General features: G+C 38.4%; 1 protein-coding gene across 7 annotated transcripts in view; it reads left to right on the plus strand.

The window, feature by feature from the left end:
- Nucleotides 1-19848, plus strand: part of RALYL (RALY RNA binding protein like) — an 824312-nt gene that overhangs the window by 677989 nt on the left and 126475 nt on the right. For all 7 annotated transcript variants that reach the window (XM_006153846.2, XM_006153845.2, XM_014589900.2 and 4 more), the window contains one exon: nucleotides 3351-3383. In XM_006153846.2, the coding sequence (XP_006153908.1) occupies nucleotides 3351-3383 (33 nt within the window). The remainder of the gene's footprint in view (nucleotides 1-3350; nucleotides 3384-19848) is intronic.

Here is a 19848-nt window from a genome sequence, read left to right on the forward strand (position 1 = left end):
AAGAAAAAAAATCATTGTATTCTAATATAGAAATAGAATGATCAAAGGCACCAAAGCAAATAGACAGTTTTCCTGGAATAAAACATTTAGTGAAAGAAGGGATTAAGAACAACATGGAGAGCTCATTTGGGGCATGTTTGTGAAGAGCTTTCCAAACAAGCTAAAAATTTAAGGCATCATCCCATGATTATTGAAATTGCCAATAAAGAGATGACATGAAAACAGCTTTTTAGGGGAAACTGTCAGTGGAATTGGAGACTGAATTTATGATGTAGAGATGCAATTCAAATTATTATGAATTTCTAAATATGGGAAAATACCTTGGAATGTATTACATGTAGAGTGCCTATTTTGAGAGGTCACTCCTTGATCTTTCCAACAAGATAATTTTATCTCGTATCCTGGCACACTTTTTCTGTAAAGGCCATATTGTAAATATTATAGGATGGTAGCCATAAAGTCTTTGCTACTTAATTATTCAACTTGTTGCTATGGCCCAAACCCAGCCATAAACAGTGGGTAAATGAAATGGCAAGGCTCTGGTCCAATACACTTTATTTATGGACACATGACACAATAAGTTGTCATGTGTCACAAACTATTATACTTCTTTTGATATTTTTTCAACTACTTAAAACATGTAAAACCATTCTTAGCTTGCATTGACTCCAGTGATACAACCTATGACCCTCTATGCTCCAAGCCAACAGCTGCTTATCTGAAATCTTTTGTAAAAAAGGAGAAAATAAACACACACACACACACACACACACACACACACACACATATATATATTATAGAGAGAGAGAGAGAGAGAGAGAGAGAGAGAAAGAGACAGCCTGTGTCTTGGTTAAAAGGCTGGAACTCACATCACATGGCTGGCTGTGATGATGATGTGAGTGACACAAGTACTGGAGAGACACAGCAGACGCCCATGCATGCCATATCCCCAAAGGAGCGAGATGCAGAGGAGAAAGGATCATGGTTTGACCCTCCCCATGAGTGTGTTTCCTTCCTCTTCTCCTCCCTCTCTCCCTCTCTGGTGAGCCCATGCACCCTCTGGCAAAATTAAAACTAAAACATAACAAATCAATCTATACACAGTACTACTAACACATTCTGAATTAAGCATTTTGATCATTATGGAAAGAAAGGCAAAAGTAGTGGACTCTGTTTTTATTCAATTTGTTTATGATAGCCTTAAGGAAAGTCGTATAATACAGTACTTAAATAAATGGTGTCAGTGGCTCAAGGCTAGCACCTCTCATGAGCAAATCAAACGTATACATTAAAGTCTCATAAATGTTAGGCTGAAATTATTGTCAAATCCAGAGAAAAGAGGTCCCACTAATGCCCACATTTTATTTTTTAAGTATTAGTAGATGGAAAATTTTTAAAATGGTTTTGTCATTATGGGCTGCATAATCTCCTGCATCGTATCATATAGAAACCTCTCCCCAGTTTATTCAAGGCAATTTCCTTTCGATCACTTGGAAATGGTCATTGATTATCAAGCAAGCATATCCAAACGTTGTTCTCTTTATTTATTTTCAACTCTTCCCCTGTTCTGTGTACGTTTGTTTATCACACATGTATGAGAAAAATAAACACAGTGTGACAATTAATTTGCATAGAAGTAGAGATGTGAATAATACTGGAATTCAGGAAAGTAAAAGGTTACATAAATATGCATTTCCAAACTCTTAGCACTAACAACTAGTTTTATTTGCTTTTCCCTACCTGCAGCTGTCTCGCAGGGTGGGGAAGATTGCAAAGGCCAAAGGTCCTCTTTCTGCTGTGATTTTTCACCCAAAGCAGCACAGTCTATGGACAAGATTCATGGCCACTCTGTCTCTACATACACCAAGGAGTATTTCTAAAGAGCTATTTTTGTTACATACACAGAATGAAATATAAACAAACAAAAGCAATTATTGTCTCCATTGCTTAGATTCACATAAAAGTGTGGTTTTTAGTCTAATTCTGAGATGGTCGCTTCAATTTTTCACTCCAATAGACAAAAGTCATCAGCTGGTGCTCAGTAAACAATTTGCTACAGAATTAAATTTTAGGCTAAGATCTAACAACTGCTAATATGTAAATAATAATTTCTTAAACATGGAAGTTTCTTAAAATGTTTACGCAGTGGAATTTAGTTAAAAATGTCTTCATTATTTGCCTACATTTGACCCATAATTGTATGTTTACAAATGTATAATGAAAATAGCTTGGCTATTATACACCTACAACTGGTGTCCTTAATTATTAATATTTAGAAGCAAATTCTTTCTTGATTTATTTACCTTTCGTAAAGAATATAGAGTTAATTTATAAACTCACCAAATTACCTGGAAGAAATTGTAGCTCATTTTGTAATGAGAAAAATAAACCACTGAATCTTTTGTTTGTTTGATTGTTTTGTCTGTTTTTAAAGGTCTTTGCCTTAGAACATGTGCTCTCGCTGGAGAGAGAGAGAGAGAGAGAGAGAGAAGAGATAGTGAGAGGGAAACTGAAAAATCACCGCATAAGGTGGATGGCCATGCTGTAATCCCCTCTCCTCCATTTTCCTCCCAGGATCTTGGACGTGCATGCACACATGCCCAGAACAATTTTCAACCTATCGGGTCCAGGGCTCAAACCACAGTTATCATGTGGGAGTTCAACATCATAACAGCTACATAATCTGCTGGTCCCAACTACTAATAGTTTTTAAAGTAGTTTTCTCAAGTCTTAACTAACCAGATCTTCAAAGTTAGATTTCACCTTTGTTATATCAAGAGGTGCAGAAAATACTCAGTTCTTAGGAGAAACAGAAGAGGCAAAAGGACCTTAATCCATGACCTGACATCACTCTCCGCCTCCCCCATGGTTTTCCTGCCAGTAATGACCATGTGTAGCAAGCTGCTTCTCTGTTCATTACAGAATATTTACCCTGGAAGCCAGTTGTTCGGCCAGTATATAACCAAATGCATAATAAATAATAAATTTCTCTGCTATTGTAACAACCACAGATATATCAGAACTTCTTCAAATAAATTATTGTGAATAAGGAAAATAAGATATGGAGTACAAGTCAGAATTAGACTAACGCTATTATCACCTTAATATATCCTTTAAATGCTACATTCCATTCTGGGGCTCTCTCATTTTATTTAGCCTGTGGATTAATCCAGCCAGAATTTTAATCAGTCCAGATTAAGTCTTAATATATTATTTATAGCTTTTTATTTGTGCTGAATTATGCATTTTTATCCAAATAAGTGTGGTAATTCTGTCAGATTCATGTAAAAGCAAATTTGAATGTCCAGCAAAGTTTTATATTAATATAAATGTTTTATATTTTTTCATAGACTTGAATCAAAGGAGCCTTTCCTGTCTGTTGGGTGAGTATATGTCTATATATTTTAAATATGAATTCTTTAATTCACATTAATAAGGTCTTCTTAAATGATATTTCCTGTCGCTTAACTCCATATTCAAAATCATATCTTATCATTTCATGCAACATTGCTATCTATGTTTTATGAAGACCTAACTATGCTTACAAATGGTCCCCAGGCTATTTTGTGACCTCAGAAATTCAGCTAATCAGTGTATATGGAATCCTGTATCTTCATTATTTTTTTTCCCTAAGCACTTGCCACAGAGAGACAGACAGAGGGAGAGAGGGAGAATGCAACACTCAACAGGGCGAGGTCACATTGCAATCTCTTCTCCATCCTATCGGGATTTGGGGGCACGCGTACACACATGCTTGGTGTTTTTCAAGCTACTGGGGCTGGTATTAGAACCACAACTGGCCGTTTGACATTGGGCTACAGTCCTGACCGGAAATTCTGTATCTTTTTCTATTAAAGTTAAACAAGTACGCAGTGATTATGTGTAGTCTAATCGTGTAAATGTATGCTCACCTTGGTTTTTAGGATTCACCTGAACCAGAGCTTCACTATTTCCAGTCTGTCTATTCATTTTTGTACTCAAATTCTTCTCAACTTACTCTATTTTGTGTTTATTCCCTCTCCTCTAAATCTGTCTTCAAAATCTGTGTCTAGCTCTCTACCTTTTCTTTCATTGCACGCTTATTTCTCCAATTCACTCACACTGACTATTTTTCTGAACACAAACTGAGAAACCCTGAGGCTGATTTAGGTAAAATTAATATGTGCCTCTTCCTTCTCTTTGGGTACTGTTCTGTGACACAATATATGCCCAAATCATAGTATGTTGTTGACAGGGTACATGTTCTATTTTCAAACATTTAAAACTAAAAGTCAACAACTTTTTTAAAAGAGGTTTCTGTCTTAAGACATGTGGACTAGCCAGGGAGAAGGGGAGAGAGTAAGAGAGACGGTAAAAGGGAAAGTGAGAAATCACCTCCCAGGGAGGATGTCCACATTGCAATCCCTTCTCCTCCATGCTCCTCCCAGAGTCTTGGGCATGCACACACATGCGCCTGGCATGAGTTTCAAACTACTGGGTTCAAGACTCAGACTGCGATTTGCCATGTGGGAGTCCAAAGATGTAACCACTATGCCATCTGCTGGCCCCCCGTCAGCATTTTTTTAAATCAGATCTATCAAATAATTATTTAACCTTAATTCTTAACCAATTTCTTAAAATATCTTGTGAATGGAGTTTTGCATGTTCATCCTCATGGTTGATATAAAATATCAAAAAGTGTTGGAAGACATTGCTAAATCAAGGGAAATCATGTTATATTTGATGAAAAAAAAAATCACAACTAGGCAGCCACCATACTCATGCTTAATGACCAGAAATATGGGATAGGGCTGGATTTTAAATAATCAGATCGATTTTCTTTTATTACTTTGTTCACAGCTTTTGATTATTTCTGTCACTCACTGGGCAACATGGTTCCCAAATCTCTTCCATTCTTTATAGAAGCATTTCACAAAGCCACTTGAATCATGGAAATCAAAATAATTGCTGAGGAAGGTGGAAGAGAAAAATGGAGTATATCCATTTATTGGAGGGCTTTATGAAAAATGAAAGGTCAAGTTGATTTGTTTCAAAAAAATTGTTAAAGCATGCTTCTTTCTTGTATTGATCATCAGTTCCTATTGTTAAAAATCTCTAAAGCTGAAGAAATTCTTTATTTTGAATGCATATGTGTCTGCCCTCAAGTCCAGAGGGCTGAAATAGCTTCTCTTCATGCCTCACTTAATGCAGTTTCTCTGCAACTTTTCCAGTTCTCCCACTACTATGAGATAGAATCCATTAATTCATCTCTCTGGATTTTTTTTTTTGAGAGGTTTTTGCTATAGGGCACGTGTGCTAGCCAGAGAGAGAGAGAGAGACAGAGAGACAGAAAGCGAGAAATCACCCCCCATGGGGGATGGCCACACCGCAATCCCTTCTCCTCCATTCTCCTCTCGGGATCTTGGGCACACACTCACACGCGCCCAGTGTGAGTTTTAAGCCACCGGGTCCAGGACGCGAACCATGGTCGACTACATGGGAGTCCAGCAATATAGCCATTACACTAACTGCTGGTCCCATCATCTCTATTTTATAAGGGTAAACCCTAAGTAATGTTTGCTTTAAACTTCTTAGTTGTTTAGCATTCTCAGAGCCCTTGAGAAAAACTTTCCAAAAAAGCTTGCTCAGAGGGGAAAAAAGGCCATGATACTACTCAGATATAATTGTTCTTTATATCTGGCTTACAAGTCAAGTGGGATATAACATGCAACCCAAATAGTTCTGCTGACTTTATATTTTAATTAAGAGGTACATTTCTCCATTGCCTTCTATTATTTTGAATTTGGGCAGGAGATTTTTTTTTTTTGGTTTCTCATATTTCCTTTTTTTCTTTCTTTTTTTTTTTTGAGAGGTTTTTGCTACAGGGTACATGCACTCTCTAGACAGACAGAGACAGAGAGATAGAAAGCGAAAAATCACCCCCTAGAGGGGATGGCCATGCCTCAATCCCTTCTCCTCCATTCTCCTCTCGGGATCTTGGGGAAGCACGCACATGCGCCCGAGGTGAGTTTAAGTCACCAGGTCCAGGACTCGAACCGTGGTCGACTACGTGGGAGTCCAGCGACATAGCCATTACGCTAACTGTTGGTCCCGGTTTCTCACATTTCTTATGCCTCTGCAGTGGTTTCTGGTCATCTAATGGATTAAATGTTTTTTCCTAGTGTTTGGAGTTAAATCTGAGGAGGAGGAGACCTGCAGTCTCTAAATAGTACCATTTTTCTCCCTTTGCACAGCTAATTTCATGGAAATTGAGGACTAATCTGACCCTAAAAGTATTCAGATATTTGGCTACTGAGCACTTGGACCCGTCTAGAAAATCAATATATGGAGGCTGAGCAAATAAGTGAGAAAAGTATAAAGAAAACAAAAAAAGAAAAAACAAAAAAGAGAGAAAAAAAAAACAGAAATGATAAAAAGAAAAGGAAAAAAATTTTGAGCAAAAAATTGAAAATCGCACTGCACAAATGGGGCTGCTCAGAACTCAGATATAGATGGCTGCTGATGGGCTTGTCCTGGCTCCTGGCTAGATGTGGGAGTCAGGAGGTTCTGGGCAGAAGGTCTTCGATGAACCTAATTTCGGGGCTGTATGAACTTCTAAAAGTAGCTTTCCCCCTTATCGGTGCTGACATTTATAAGCTGGCCATATTAGTTTAGGCAAGTATTCAAACCCCAGCTTCAGGTCCTTATTTTTGAAATGCAGTGAACTGAAATAATTTAGATCCAACATTCACGATCTCTTCTTCATGGGAGTTAGGGAGCCCAATTCTTCCTTTGATAAATGTGATACACTGATTTCATTAAAATGTCACAATGAAATTTCAGTCTGAATATGCCAGTGAAAATAAATTGTCAAAAAATAATATTATAACACAAGAAAATAATTGCTTGCCGATTAAACTCAGGGTCGTAGGAAATGCAGTAGAGTGAAATCCCGGATCTCAGTTCCAGTCTTCAACTAGACATGGGCATAAAAATTTTCCTTCCTTGGCACTAGTAAATGATTAAGGAAATATTGTCACTAGGAAGAGCTCTTTAAAAAACTATACGCCCTTCTTGCCTCTCTGAATGTAAGTGTATGTTTATATTATTATAAATAAATAAAAATTTTAAATATATTTAAATATTAAAATTCTTGCCCATTTCAGTCATTTAACATTAAAAGAAAAATTAAGCAACCTTGTATTTTAGTGTGGGTCTTAAGCTTTGGGGCTAAGTGACTAATTGACTGATATTCCAATCATGCTCAAATTATTATAGTTTAGAGCAATTGATAAAACTAGTGGCACATGCTTCCTGTTATGTGGCATCAGACAGATTTCAATTTCAGAAATAAGTCGAGAGAAAAGAGGCATCTAGTTTGCATGTAGGAAAGTGACTAAGAACCACATAATCATCTCAGTTAAGATTCTATGACATAAATCTTAGTTTAAAACTAGCCTTGCTTTGAAAAAAGTTTTTATGACTTTTTAAGGAAAAATACAGATGGGGGAAATGAAGAGCCTAGTCATACTAAGTCTGAGATTCATTTTGTAAAAGGACATGTCAAAACAATTCTTAGGGTCTCAAGTACAAGTCTGTGACACTTGACACTTTGCATACACCAAGCCACTTAAAAAAAAGACTCTCAGGGCACCAAAGGAAAATTCCCATGTGAATTATTTCTTCTGAACTCTTCAACATGAAATCAACCTTTTATTAAAGGTAGAGTTTATTATGAGTCAGTGGTACTTTGGCATTATACTTTTGATTTATACCAGTTTATCAGCAAGTGAGTTTTTTTCCTCGTAGCTTTATGATGAGGATGATTATTACATCGGAAACTTTTTTCAGACTTCTTTCACTGTATCAGAATCATTTAAATAACTCAGAACAATGTAAAAGTTATTCTGAACCAGATGGTGGTCCAGAGGTTAAGGGGATCCAGTCTCTTGGATCACACAAGGCCGACGGCACAATTCCAGTGCTAGACCCAAAGGCATGGTGTGCAGGTGTGCATGTGTACGCATGCCCAAAAAGTCTCAAGAGGAGAATGGAGGAGAAGGGACTCAGGGTCATTCCCCCACAGCGAGTGCTTTCTCATTTTCCCTCTTTCTCTTTTTGTCTCTTTCCAGTGAGCACATGCACCTTTTAGCAAACAAACAAAAAATATATTATTTATTTACTTATTTCAGAATATATTATTTCTTACATTTAATTGCAAGGTCTTCAAGAAGACATCCAAGATAAAAATACCTGCCAAGCCTGGATCTCTGAAGTCCCCTGCAAAGCCGACCCTGAATCAAGAACTGACCCTCACAATTGTATTTTGTTAAATATCTCCTTGAGACGGGACTAGCAGAGGACACAGTGATTGTGTAGGTGGATTCCCTTAACTGCAGTTTAAGTCCTGGACCCAGCAGCTTGAAATTCATGCTACGCGTGTGTGCATGCACGCGTAAAATCCTGAGAGGAGAGTGGAAGAGAAGGAATTGCAGTGCAGCCACCATCCAGGGGGTGATTTCTCACTTTCTGTCTCTGTCTCTCCAGTGAACACATGTACCCTATGGCAAAAATCTCTCAAAAATAAAAAAAAAAGGAGGGGGACCAGCAGTTAGCATAATGGCTATGTCGCTCGACTCCCATGTAGTCGACCACGGTTCAAGTCCCGGACCCGATGGCTTAAACTCACACCGGGCACATGTGCATGCCCAAGATCCCAAGAGGAAAATGGAGGAGAAGGGATTGCAGTGTGGCCATCACCCCTGGGGAGTGATTTCTCACTTTCTGTCTCTCTGTCTCCCTCTGTCTGTCTGGCAAGCATATGCACCCTATAGCAAACACCTCTCAAAAAAAAAAAAAGAAAAAAAAAAACTCCTTGAGAGATAATTTCCCCCTTTTTCCTTGCAGTCTTGAAACTGAATTTGGATCTTTTTCTATTATTCCCACATCCCCTTTTCAAACCCCAGCTTCAGGTTCTTATTTATGGACTGGAGATCAAATATAATTCAGATCAAACATTCAGCATTGTGCTTGGCATAGAGGAGTTGCTCATAAACATTATTATTTCAGTTCTTAAAGGTATATTCATGTATAATGCTCTAAAAATTCAATCTGAGGGTTCCAAAATATAATAAAGCTCAATTTTTTTAAGTTCCATGTTTTCAGGCAGTGCTTTGAGTTACATGTGGAAACCAAAGAATAATCTTATAATGGAGAGAAGAAAATAAATATTGTGATAGAACGAGCTATTGACCAAGATGAACACTTTATCAAACATTGACATTTTGATCAGGTTAAAGGATCACACTATTTTGCTTTCATTCAGGTTTGGTAGAAGACCTTATATTTATGGACTGGTGTTATATATTATTATATAGTATATTATTATACTACTAGCCACCTGCTCTAAACTCCAAATTCTGGTGGCGGGATGTAGCACAGTGATAAAACATGATGCTCTGCAAGGCTGACCCACATGGGAACCTTCCAGATTTACTTTCGCAGAACGTTTTGAGTACCCAGGCACGTGTATGCCCTGGATCTGGGACTGGCTGAAGCTAAGGTTGACAGCACCATGGAAACTGTGTTAGGGTTGCTGTTACTATGTCTCTCTCTCACTTCTCTCTCTCTCTCTCATAGAAGAAGTGAACTTAAATAGTAGTAATAGCCCAAATTCTACCATATGATTTCCTTGGTTTGAATCCTATTCCTTCCCCCCAGCCCAATCTGCCCCGGCCAGGGGTGGGGTAGGGGGGGAAGAAAGTGAGAAATCCCCCTCAGTGACAATGGCCATGCCACAATTCCCTCTTCTCCACTCTCTTCTCAGGATTCCAAGCATGCAAGCACGCATGCCCAGCATGGTTCTCAGGTCCTGGACTCAAACCTTCAAACTGGACATGTGGGATCCAGTGCCTTAACCTTGATGCCTTCTGGTGACGCTGGTGTGAATCCTGTTCTGTTACTTTCTACATAAGTGGCTTGAGCAATTTGTTTAACTCCCCTGAATCTTTGCTTTCTCACCTGGTTGTAATGAACTGTTATGGCTGTTACGAAGGAAATAAGGCTCAGAGTGCTTAGAGCAGTGTGACACGTGGTACACAGGAAATAACTCAATTAGTATTAATATAATGTGCAACAAATATGTCATATTGTATTTCTTTCCCAAAAATGTAAGTTCCACTAAATCACAGGAATTCTGAATATTCCAGATCTTTGGTACGGTAGTCCCCCATTATCCATGAGGGATACATTCCAAGATCCCTAGAGGATGCCAGAAACTGTAGAAAGTGCCAGATCATATGTTTCTGCTTTTCTCCTGTGCATCCATACCTATGACAAAGTCTAATTTATGAATTAGGCAAGGTAATAGGTTAATGGTTGTAACTAATAAAAAAATAGAACAATGTGCTATAGTAAAAGTTATATGTGATCACCGTCTTTCTGTCTCTTAAAATATCTTATTGTACTATTCCCACCTTTCATTTTCTTGTGATCTGTCCATTCGATACGTGAGATGGCTATCAAGTGACAGCAGGTGGGTGGCATATGTAGCATGATATTCTGGACAAAGGGATGAAATATGTCCTACGCTCATGAGTAGACCAGCAGCACAAGATTTCCTCATACTATTCAGAATAGCATGCAATTTAAGACATGAATTGTTTCTTTCTGGAATTTTCCATGTTTTATCCACAGTTAATCACAGAAACCACAGAGAGCAAAACAGCAAGTATGGGGCAACTACTGTCATGAACTGAATTGAGGGAATGGAAGCTTAAAAGAGAATAAAGTCAGCATAGGAATAAAGGGATGCGCTACCAGAAAAGATCTTTGAGGAAAATAGATCTCCCCGAAATAAATAAACAAATAGCAGCATGGAAACAGGTAGACAATTCCTGAATATACTTAGATTTATATAGGATATGGCGCACACATTAAACATTTAGTAAGGGCCAGTCCTGGGTCCAGCGGAGGGTATGAGGGTTAAGATGGCTGGATCCCACATGGCTAACTATGCAGTTCAAGTCCCAGACCCAGAGGCCTGAGAAGCATGTCGGCACAAGTGTGTGAGCATGTCCAAAATCCCAAAAGAAGAGAAAGATAGAAGACAGAGAATTGAGGCATTACTCTTCCCCATGAGGGATGCTTTCCCTCTCTCTCCCTCTCTCTCGCTTTCTGTCTCTCTGTCTCTCTCTGGTGAATGCATGCACCCTCTGGCAAATTTTTAAATTTAAAACTAAAGGCCAGAGATAGGATGGCAGTCACATGGTCCCCACAGCTGGAATCCCTGACACAGCAGCTTCAGTACACAAGCCAGACCCTGTGCTTACGTGCGTGAAATCCCAGAAAGAAGGAGAGGTGGGAGAGAAGGGGGTATTAGGGCAAGACCATGGCTTACTAGGGTGCTTTCTTTCTTCATTTTATTTCTCTCTCTTTCTCTCTGGTGGGTGCCCATGCCATTTAGCAAAAAATTAAAATTAAGAAAAAAAAAACCCTTTAAAATAGAAGCATGAAAAAGAGAACATAATACTAATTTAGAGATGGTTGGTATCAGAGAATTTAAAAGTAGGTTAAAAGTCAGTAGGTTGTGTGGTGGTTAAGGTTCTGGACTCCCAAAAGACTGACTGGTTTGAGTCCTGGACCTGCTGAAGCCAGCAGGACACAAAATCAGCACATGTGCCCCAAATCCCAAGAGAATGGGACCAGTACTTGGCGTAATGGCTATGTCACTGGACTCCCATGTAGCTGACTGCAGTTCGAGTCCCAGACCCAGTGGCTTAAACTCATGCCCGGCGTGTGTGTGTGCATGCCCAAGATCCCAAGAGGAGGGAACCAGCAGTTAGCGTAATGGCTATGTCCCTGGACTCCCACATAGTCGACTGCAGTTCGTGTCCTGGACCCAGTGGCTTAAAACTCACGCCGGGCACATGTGCGTGCGTGCTCAAGATCCCGAGAGGAGAATGGAGGAGAAGGGATTGCGGCATGACCATCCCCTCTGGGAGGGTGATTTCTCGCTTTCTGTCTCTATGTGTCTCTCTGTCTGTCTGGCAAGTGCACGCACCCTATAGCGAAAACCTCTCCAAAAAAAAGAAGATCCCAAGAGGATGATGAAGAAGAAGGGATTGCAGCATGGCCATCCCCTGGGGGGGTGGGGGTGGGGTTGGTTTCTCGCTTTCTATCGCTCTGTCTCTCTCTGTCTTCCTGGTGAGCGCACGCTCCCTATAGCAAAAACCTCTCCAAAAAACAGAAAAGAAAAAAAAAAATTCTAAGAGGAGAATGGAGGAAGAGGGATTGCGGCATGGCCATCCCTCCTGAGGATAATTTCTCACTTTCTCTCTCACTATGTCTCTCTCTTTTTTTTTCTCCAGCAAGTGCATGGACCCTATGGCAAAAAAAAAAAAGTAAAAACAGTATTATATGAAATGCCATTAGATTATAGGTTATCTACCAATTATTTAGGAATTAGGGGGCTGTGTTAATTTGTTAATTTAGAAATTGAGAAGTTAGAAATACTGGCCACATTATTAGGAAAATTTTTAAGACGAAAGTAGGAATGGAGTTTATTTAAAGATGGGATAAGAATCCAATAGAGGAATATGAAGAATGACATTTTTTTAGAGAAAGAATTAGATGAACGGCAGCAGAGAGAAGACACCGGACAAAGCTTATCAGACATTCCAGTCTCGTAAGATTGAAGGTTCCTAGAAAAACAGGAGAGAGATAAGTATGGCAAGTTAGAATGGATTATGCATTAAGAAATTATAAAATAAGGGACCAGCAGTTAGCATAATGGCTATGTCACTGGACTGCCATGTAGTCGACCGCGGTTCAAGTCCTGGACCCGGTGCCTTAAACTCACACTGGGCACGTGTGCATGCCCAAGATCCTGAGAGGAGAATGGAGAAGAAGGGATTGCGGCATGGCCATTCCCCCGGGGGGGTGATTTCTCGCTTTCTGTCTCTGTCTTTCTGGTGAGCGCACGTGCCCTATAGCAAAAACCCCTCAAAAAAAAAAGGAAATTATAAAATAACACCACAATGGTCCACTTCAGGCTTGAAAAGATGCAGGATTTGAACAGCATGAAGTAGAATGGAAAGAAAATGCCTAATGAAAATATTATTTTCTTTAAGAATATGAGAATCAGTGGGACCAGCAGTTAGCGTAATGGCTATGTCGCTGAACTCCCATGTAGTCAAGTGCAGTTCGAGTCCCGGAGCCAGTGGCTTAAACTCACACCCGGAGCTTGTGCATGCATGCCCAAAATCCCGAGAGGAAAATGGAGGAGAAGGGACTGTGGCATGGCCATCCCTCCTGGGGGGCGATTTCTCGCTTTCTTTCTCTCTATCTGGCGAGTGCACACAGTCTGTAGCAAAAACCGCTAAAAAATAAATAAATAAAAAGAATATGAGAATCAGTGAGTTAGTGAGTGAGTGAGCATTGTCTTAAAGTTTCTTAATTGAATGTGGAGGCTTCATGGTGATAGTGTAACAAGCAAAAATACAGGCGCAGTGTACGAACTAAGGGAAAGTTAACAAGAAACTATCCCCATGCTTTAAATATGTCCTTCTGACATTATGGAATCACTCACTAATGGCCAGTTCAATACTTGTTTTGACGGTGTGGTTTCAATTTTCTCTACATCTTCAGGGAAAAGGGGATAAGGGGATAAAAACCAATTTTCTTCTTCTAAAAATCTATTTTTTGTCTTTTTTTTTTCAGACTCAGATAGTGCTACCACAAAATTAATGATTTCTTTAGCAACTGCACTTGTTTCATTTTTTTTCCCAAGGCCCTCCAGGCTACTTCTCTGGAGAGTGCACCAAGTTTCCACAGCACTATTTTTGTAATCTAAAGCAGTTGTGCTTTCAGGCCTGATGCTACAACTGTAATTTTAATTTATCAACCTGCCACTCAGTGAAATGCTGTAAAAACATTTGAAAGCTTAAACCCATCATTTATTTCTGCACCTGTCAATGACACTCTTCTGTACTTGTCAAAATCATTTAAACTGCACTATGATGGCGTATACAATATCACCAATAAATTGGGTAATCAATCACATATGTGCATATTTTGACAGTGGTGTCTTGAATTCATGGGCTCTGGACACATTTTTAAGGAGCGGGAACCCATTATTTTGCAATAATAAAATACAGTACAGTCATCAAAAATAGTCTTCCTCAACCTTTACAATTAAAAAAAAAAATTCTGAAGAAACAGAGGGGCTGATTGGGACTGAAATGGCTTTTATTTCTTCAGTGAAATGTTCTCCTCAGGGAAAAGGAAGTAATTGCAGATTATAGTAGGCAGGAATATAGTGTTACATGAAGGGAAGAAAATGCATAGGATCATTAAATAGATTTATTTAAGTTCTGCTTATAAAGAAAGCAGTGGTGCAGTACTTTGTAGCTGATGGTATTTCAAAAGAGTGTTATCAGCACTTCCACCACTATCTAATTTGTTCATATAACAAAGTGTCACATTAAGCCAAATGTTGCAATTCATATCAGTTTTACTTTGAGAATTGGTATTGCTATATACATTGGTACTAGTATATATGTTAGGCAGCTTCCTTTACCCAAAAATAATTTTAGATGGGACCTTTGATCCTAATAAATTACAGCATTTAAAACCAGTCTATTTTACATATGTAAATTATATATATATTTATATACACATGTATATGTGATAACATATATGTAAAATATGTGTACAATATACAAGTAGAGAAATAATTCAATTAAATCTCTTCAATCAAATAACAAATCTGATGTCATACTGTCCATGTGCCACTTTAAAATAAAAGATTGTCGAATTATGACTTAGATAATATTGGCTAAATAATAGAACCTTAAACTCTTGGTTATGGCAATCTTTACCACTTGTTTTGTTTTAGAGAGATTTTTGCTTTAGGGCATGTGCTCTAGCCAGGGAGACAGAGAGAGACAAAAAGTGGAAATCACTCCCCAGGGGGATGGCCATGCCACAATCCTTTCTCCTCCATTCACCCCTCGGGATTTGGGGTACATATGCACACGCACCTCACTTGAGTTTAAGTGGTCCAGGACTCAGGCCGCATTTGACTACATGGGAGGTGAATGAAGTAATCATTACTCCATCTGCTGGCCCCCCACTTGATTATCTTAAAATTACAAGCCTTGGATTCTCAACGATTTTTGGAGAATTCATGAACACTTCATATAACACAATTCTAAGTCAGCCAAACTAATTTATAGAAATCAAATGCTCATACATAAGAAAAAAAAATAAGTAAATCTGGCCTATTTAAGGTCTCACTCAAAGTTGAAATAATGTTATGGAATCAAATTTAAAGCAAACAAAGTTTTGAGAACTATTTTAGTTTACAGGATTGTCATTGATTTTCTTCTTGCTACCAGCACTGTTTCCAAGGAACATAATCTTTATGAAGTGTCAATTCACATTGGAAAAGGTAATCATAACTTAGTGATGAAAGATATATTTATTGAATGTATAATATATATGAATAAAATGTAAATGTCAGCTAAGATTATTTAGATGTCACACATATAAAAATACTACATTAAGCGAGTACTATTAATTTAATTTAAAATAAGGACTTAGTGTCATATACTTTTTTTTCAACTGCTCAGAGGGCATATGTGCTACTAGAGAGAAATGGAGAGACAAAGAGGAAGAGGGAGAACACATCCCCAGTGGGGCATAGTCATGCTATAATACCTTCTCCTCCATTTCTCCACCCTGCTGAGGTTCTGGACATGTATCCACAATTGCCTGACATGCTTTTCAAGCCACCTTTTCAGATTCAAACTACACAGCCATGTGGGTTCCAGCTCCCTTAACCACTAGGCAATGGGGCCAATCCAGTCCCAAATACTTTTAAAGTAGGTCTGGAAAATAACCATTCACTAAAAAGAACACCAAAGAAATAAAGTGCTTCAATCTTACTCATTTAACTACCTTCAACCCACTTCAGAGGGAAGAAAAAGAAATTAAGCTTATTTGAAACCAAGAAATTCTCCCTTCTTTTAATTCTACAAAATATACTTAAATCTAAATTTTCTATTGCATTGTTGACTATCTGACTGGCAATATAACAGCCAGATTTAGAAGGGTTCAATCAAGTATTGATTATCTTTATTTTGTATTGCTCAGTAATTTGTATGTAGACAAACAGATATCATCATTCTTTTAATACTGAAAAACTGAAATTCAGAGATATGGTGATATCTCCATAAAGATATGCAGAATAGCAGTAACTATTTGGACTGGAGCCCAGTCCAGGGTTTTTGCTTAAAAACCTTGCAATTTCATGCATACTAACACTTCCTGCACTCTTTTATTTCCACATTCTTTAGAATCATCACAAAATGTCTAAATAATAGCTTTAATTATTCAGAAATATAATCACATACATAAAAAGTTACTTATTGCTTTTAGAGGCATGGTGAGTCCCAGATTTGCATTATAAACATGCTAGCATACGTTTTAAAGCCTCACTTCCCAATTACATTCTGTTCATCCAGCCAAGACTGAGTGATCTTTATTTCATCAATCTCAAAATGTGACCTTTTAATGACATTTCCAAAGTAGAGAAATAACGTCTGATTCAAAGGGATTTTCTACTTAACTCTGCAGAACAAATCAGTTATCACAGCATAATCAATAGCTGCCAAATATTAGCAAAAGCCGGGCATCGCTTACACTTTCAGGGCTTATCCAGAGCAAAAAATGCAATAAGCAGCTCTATTTTGGCATGCCAACTAAGATAGATATTAAAATGAAAAGTCAGCCCACAAACGTTTCATGTTTTTAGAAACCTTATTATTTCCTTGGTAAATTTTGTACTGGATCACATTCAAAATGTAACATTCGAAGCTGCAGGCCACGTTCACTTCAAAATGAAATAACATGCCTGTGGTCTGATGCAACAGTAGGCAGCCCTCAACTACAGTTTCCCCTTAGCTTCAATGGAAAGCACATAAAAGATGAAACATTTGATGAGGCATTTCTTCCAGATACGGCTAAATTATCATATCATGCAAGCAGTATTTCAGTGAAGTGTATGTTATAGCCCAACTGGATACTAAAAGTCTTGAAAGCCTTTTAAAAAGTGAGGCTCTCTAGAGAAGTCATTTTACAGATATGTTCTGTAAATCAAGGTCCTTTGATTATTCACATTCATCTCGGCGAGCCTGTGGCAGCCTAAGTACTCCAAATTCATGTGTAAGGCCAAACAGTCACAGATTTGGGGGCTGCCCAATGAATTAAAGTACTCAATCCTAATTTTCTTGAGTTGCCAGATTTTAGTTTGAAAGCTCTTAAAAGATTTGTTAACGCTGTTGCTGTTTGTATGAGGAACAACTGCCCAATTTCATTAAATGCATCAATTCATTATTTGAAAAGCACTGTGTGTGTGCAAAATATTATGTGATAACAATGTCAGCTGCTATTCTAAACTAGCCCACACTGAAAAAGGGGTTTTTATTAATGTGATGGTTAAATATTGTGCTTTCCTTTCTTACTACAAAGATCATCACACCAAATCACCATTGCTACAGTGAGGCATTTAAGCATTTATTGTTAACAATGTTGGATGATGGATGGTGCCACAATTATTTATACTTAAATTTCTAATATGCTTGGAAAAAAATCTTTGATTCACATGATTTTTGAGAGCATTGTTAATTGCTTAACATTTAAACCTTGAAATTATAAAAGAAGTAGGGTTGGCTGGTGGTGCAGTGGTAATGCTAAGCTATGCAAAACTGGAATCATATGGGAAGGTCCCTGGTTTGTGTCCCAGGATCTCTCCATCTATGCTAGGTGCACATGCATGTCTGTGATTCGGTCTAGCTGGAGCTGGACAGCCATGTGAAGACCCTGTGGGTGGGCCTCTCTTTCCCCTTTAGTCTCTCTCCCTTTCTTTCTCTGTGTTTATCTCTCTCATGGAAAAAATGAATAAGCTATAAAGAAAATGGGAAGTGGGGACCAGCAGTTAGCGTAATGGCTGTGTTGCTGAACTCCCATGTAGCCAACCGCTATTTGAGTCCCAGACTCGATGACTTTAACTCACGCTGGGTGCGTGTGCGTGCGTGCTCAAGATCCTGGGAGGAGAAGGGATTGCGGCGTGGCCATCCCCAACTGGGGGATGATTTCTCTCTATCCCTCTGTCTCTCTCTGTCTTTCTGGAGAGCGCACACGCCCTTTAGCAAAAACCTCTCCAAAAAAAGAAAACGGGAAGTGGATTTCATATGCTATTTTATTCTAATCAAGATATCATCACCAGAACCTTTATTTCATTTCAATTATATTTAGATAAGATTCATTCATGTAAATTCTGTTCAAATCATTTTAGTAGGTGCCAACCAAGATACAGTGGTGGGCTCTGCCAATGCGTCTCATAGTGGATTTAGTAAAACAATGACAATCCATGAGTTGTTCTTAGCAGTTCATCAGTAGACAAATACAAACTAATAGTAAGCATTTAAAAATTTTATGCCATTTTGACAATCTGTGGCATCTCAATATGTGATTTTGTCCAAAACTATTAGACTATAATGAAGTAGAATTTTTTAAAATAAAAAAAATGAACACCTGGTCTGTCACGATAACAAGTTAGCAAGCACTGGAAAAGACTAAATCTTTGCCTTCAAAGGAGTTATAATCTAATGAAGAGGATGAGACAAGTAAGTTGGTATGGATAATACAGGGTATTGCTGAGAACTCTAATCTGGTGAAGAAGATAAGATAGAAATAAACGAATATCTGTAACATCAGTCATTACCTAATAATTTTTGGAAGAGAGGTTATAAAAAAGTTGTTGCGGGGCCAGCAGGTGTTGTGCTGGTTAAAGCACTGGATTCCCACATGGTTGATGGCATACTGGGTCCCAACCTAGCAGCTTGCTTTCTCTCTCTCTCTCTCTCTCTCTCTCTCTCTCTCTCTCTCTCTCCTTCTTTCTCTGGTGAGTGCCCAGGTCCTATAGCAAATTTTAAAATAATAATAAAGTAAATTAAATTAATAATTCTTTTTTTTCTTTTAGAGAAAGATTTTTCCGGTAGGGCACGTGTGCTCACCAGAGAGACAGAGAGAAAGAGAGTCAAAAAGTGAGAAATCAACCCTCAGGGAGGATGGCCATGCCACAATCCCTTCTCTTCCATTCTTTTTATGGGATTTGGGGCATGCATGCATACACGCCCACATGAGTTTCAAGTTGTTTGGTATAGGACTTGAACCGTGGTTGATCATGTAAGAGTCTAGCATCTTAATCACTAGACCACCTGCTGGCCCCAAAAAATATTAGGAAAAAAAAGTTGTTGAACAATTAGTACATGGTGAGACATAAAGTTAGGCAAATTTAGCTTTTGTTCTGGAACTAGCTAGTAGTGAGATATTTGCTAAGTCCCAGAATCACATCCTAACACTCAAACTTGTCCTCCTTTTTATTTTAAATTTTTTAGTTTAGGGTATGCACACTTGCTGGAGGGAGACAAATGGTGAAAGAGAGAAGGAAAGTGAGAAATCAATTGGCCAAGGGAGATGACAACATCACAGCCCCTTTGCCTCCATTCTCCTCTTAGGATTTTGGGCATACATGCACATGTGCCCTATGTGATTTTCATACCACTGGGTCCAGGACTTGAACTGCAAAGTCATCCGTGTGAGATCCAGTCACCTTACCCTCCATGCCATCTGCTGCTACCTCCCTCTCAATATGTCTTTCTTGCTTCAAGTTCAGAAAAAAAAAAAAAATCTACCATTATCTTAATGGCATATAGAAAAAAATAGGGTAACCCAGAAATACAATTGATTTTTAGTATGAAACCAGGATAAGCCTTTTCTTTATTTTGGAATGAGCAGTTTATT

The sequence above is a fragment of the Tupaia chinensis genome, unplaced genomic scaffold, assembly GCF_000334495.1.
Source record: "Tupaia chinensis unplaced genomic scaffold, TupChi_1.0 Scaffold000388_1, whole genome shotgun sequence".
Taxonomy (NCBI): Eukaryota; Metazoa; Chordata; class Mammalia; order Scandentia; family Tupaiidae; genus Tupaia; species Tupaia belangeri.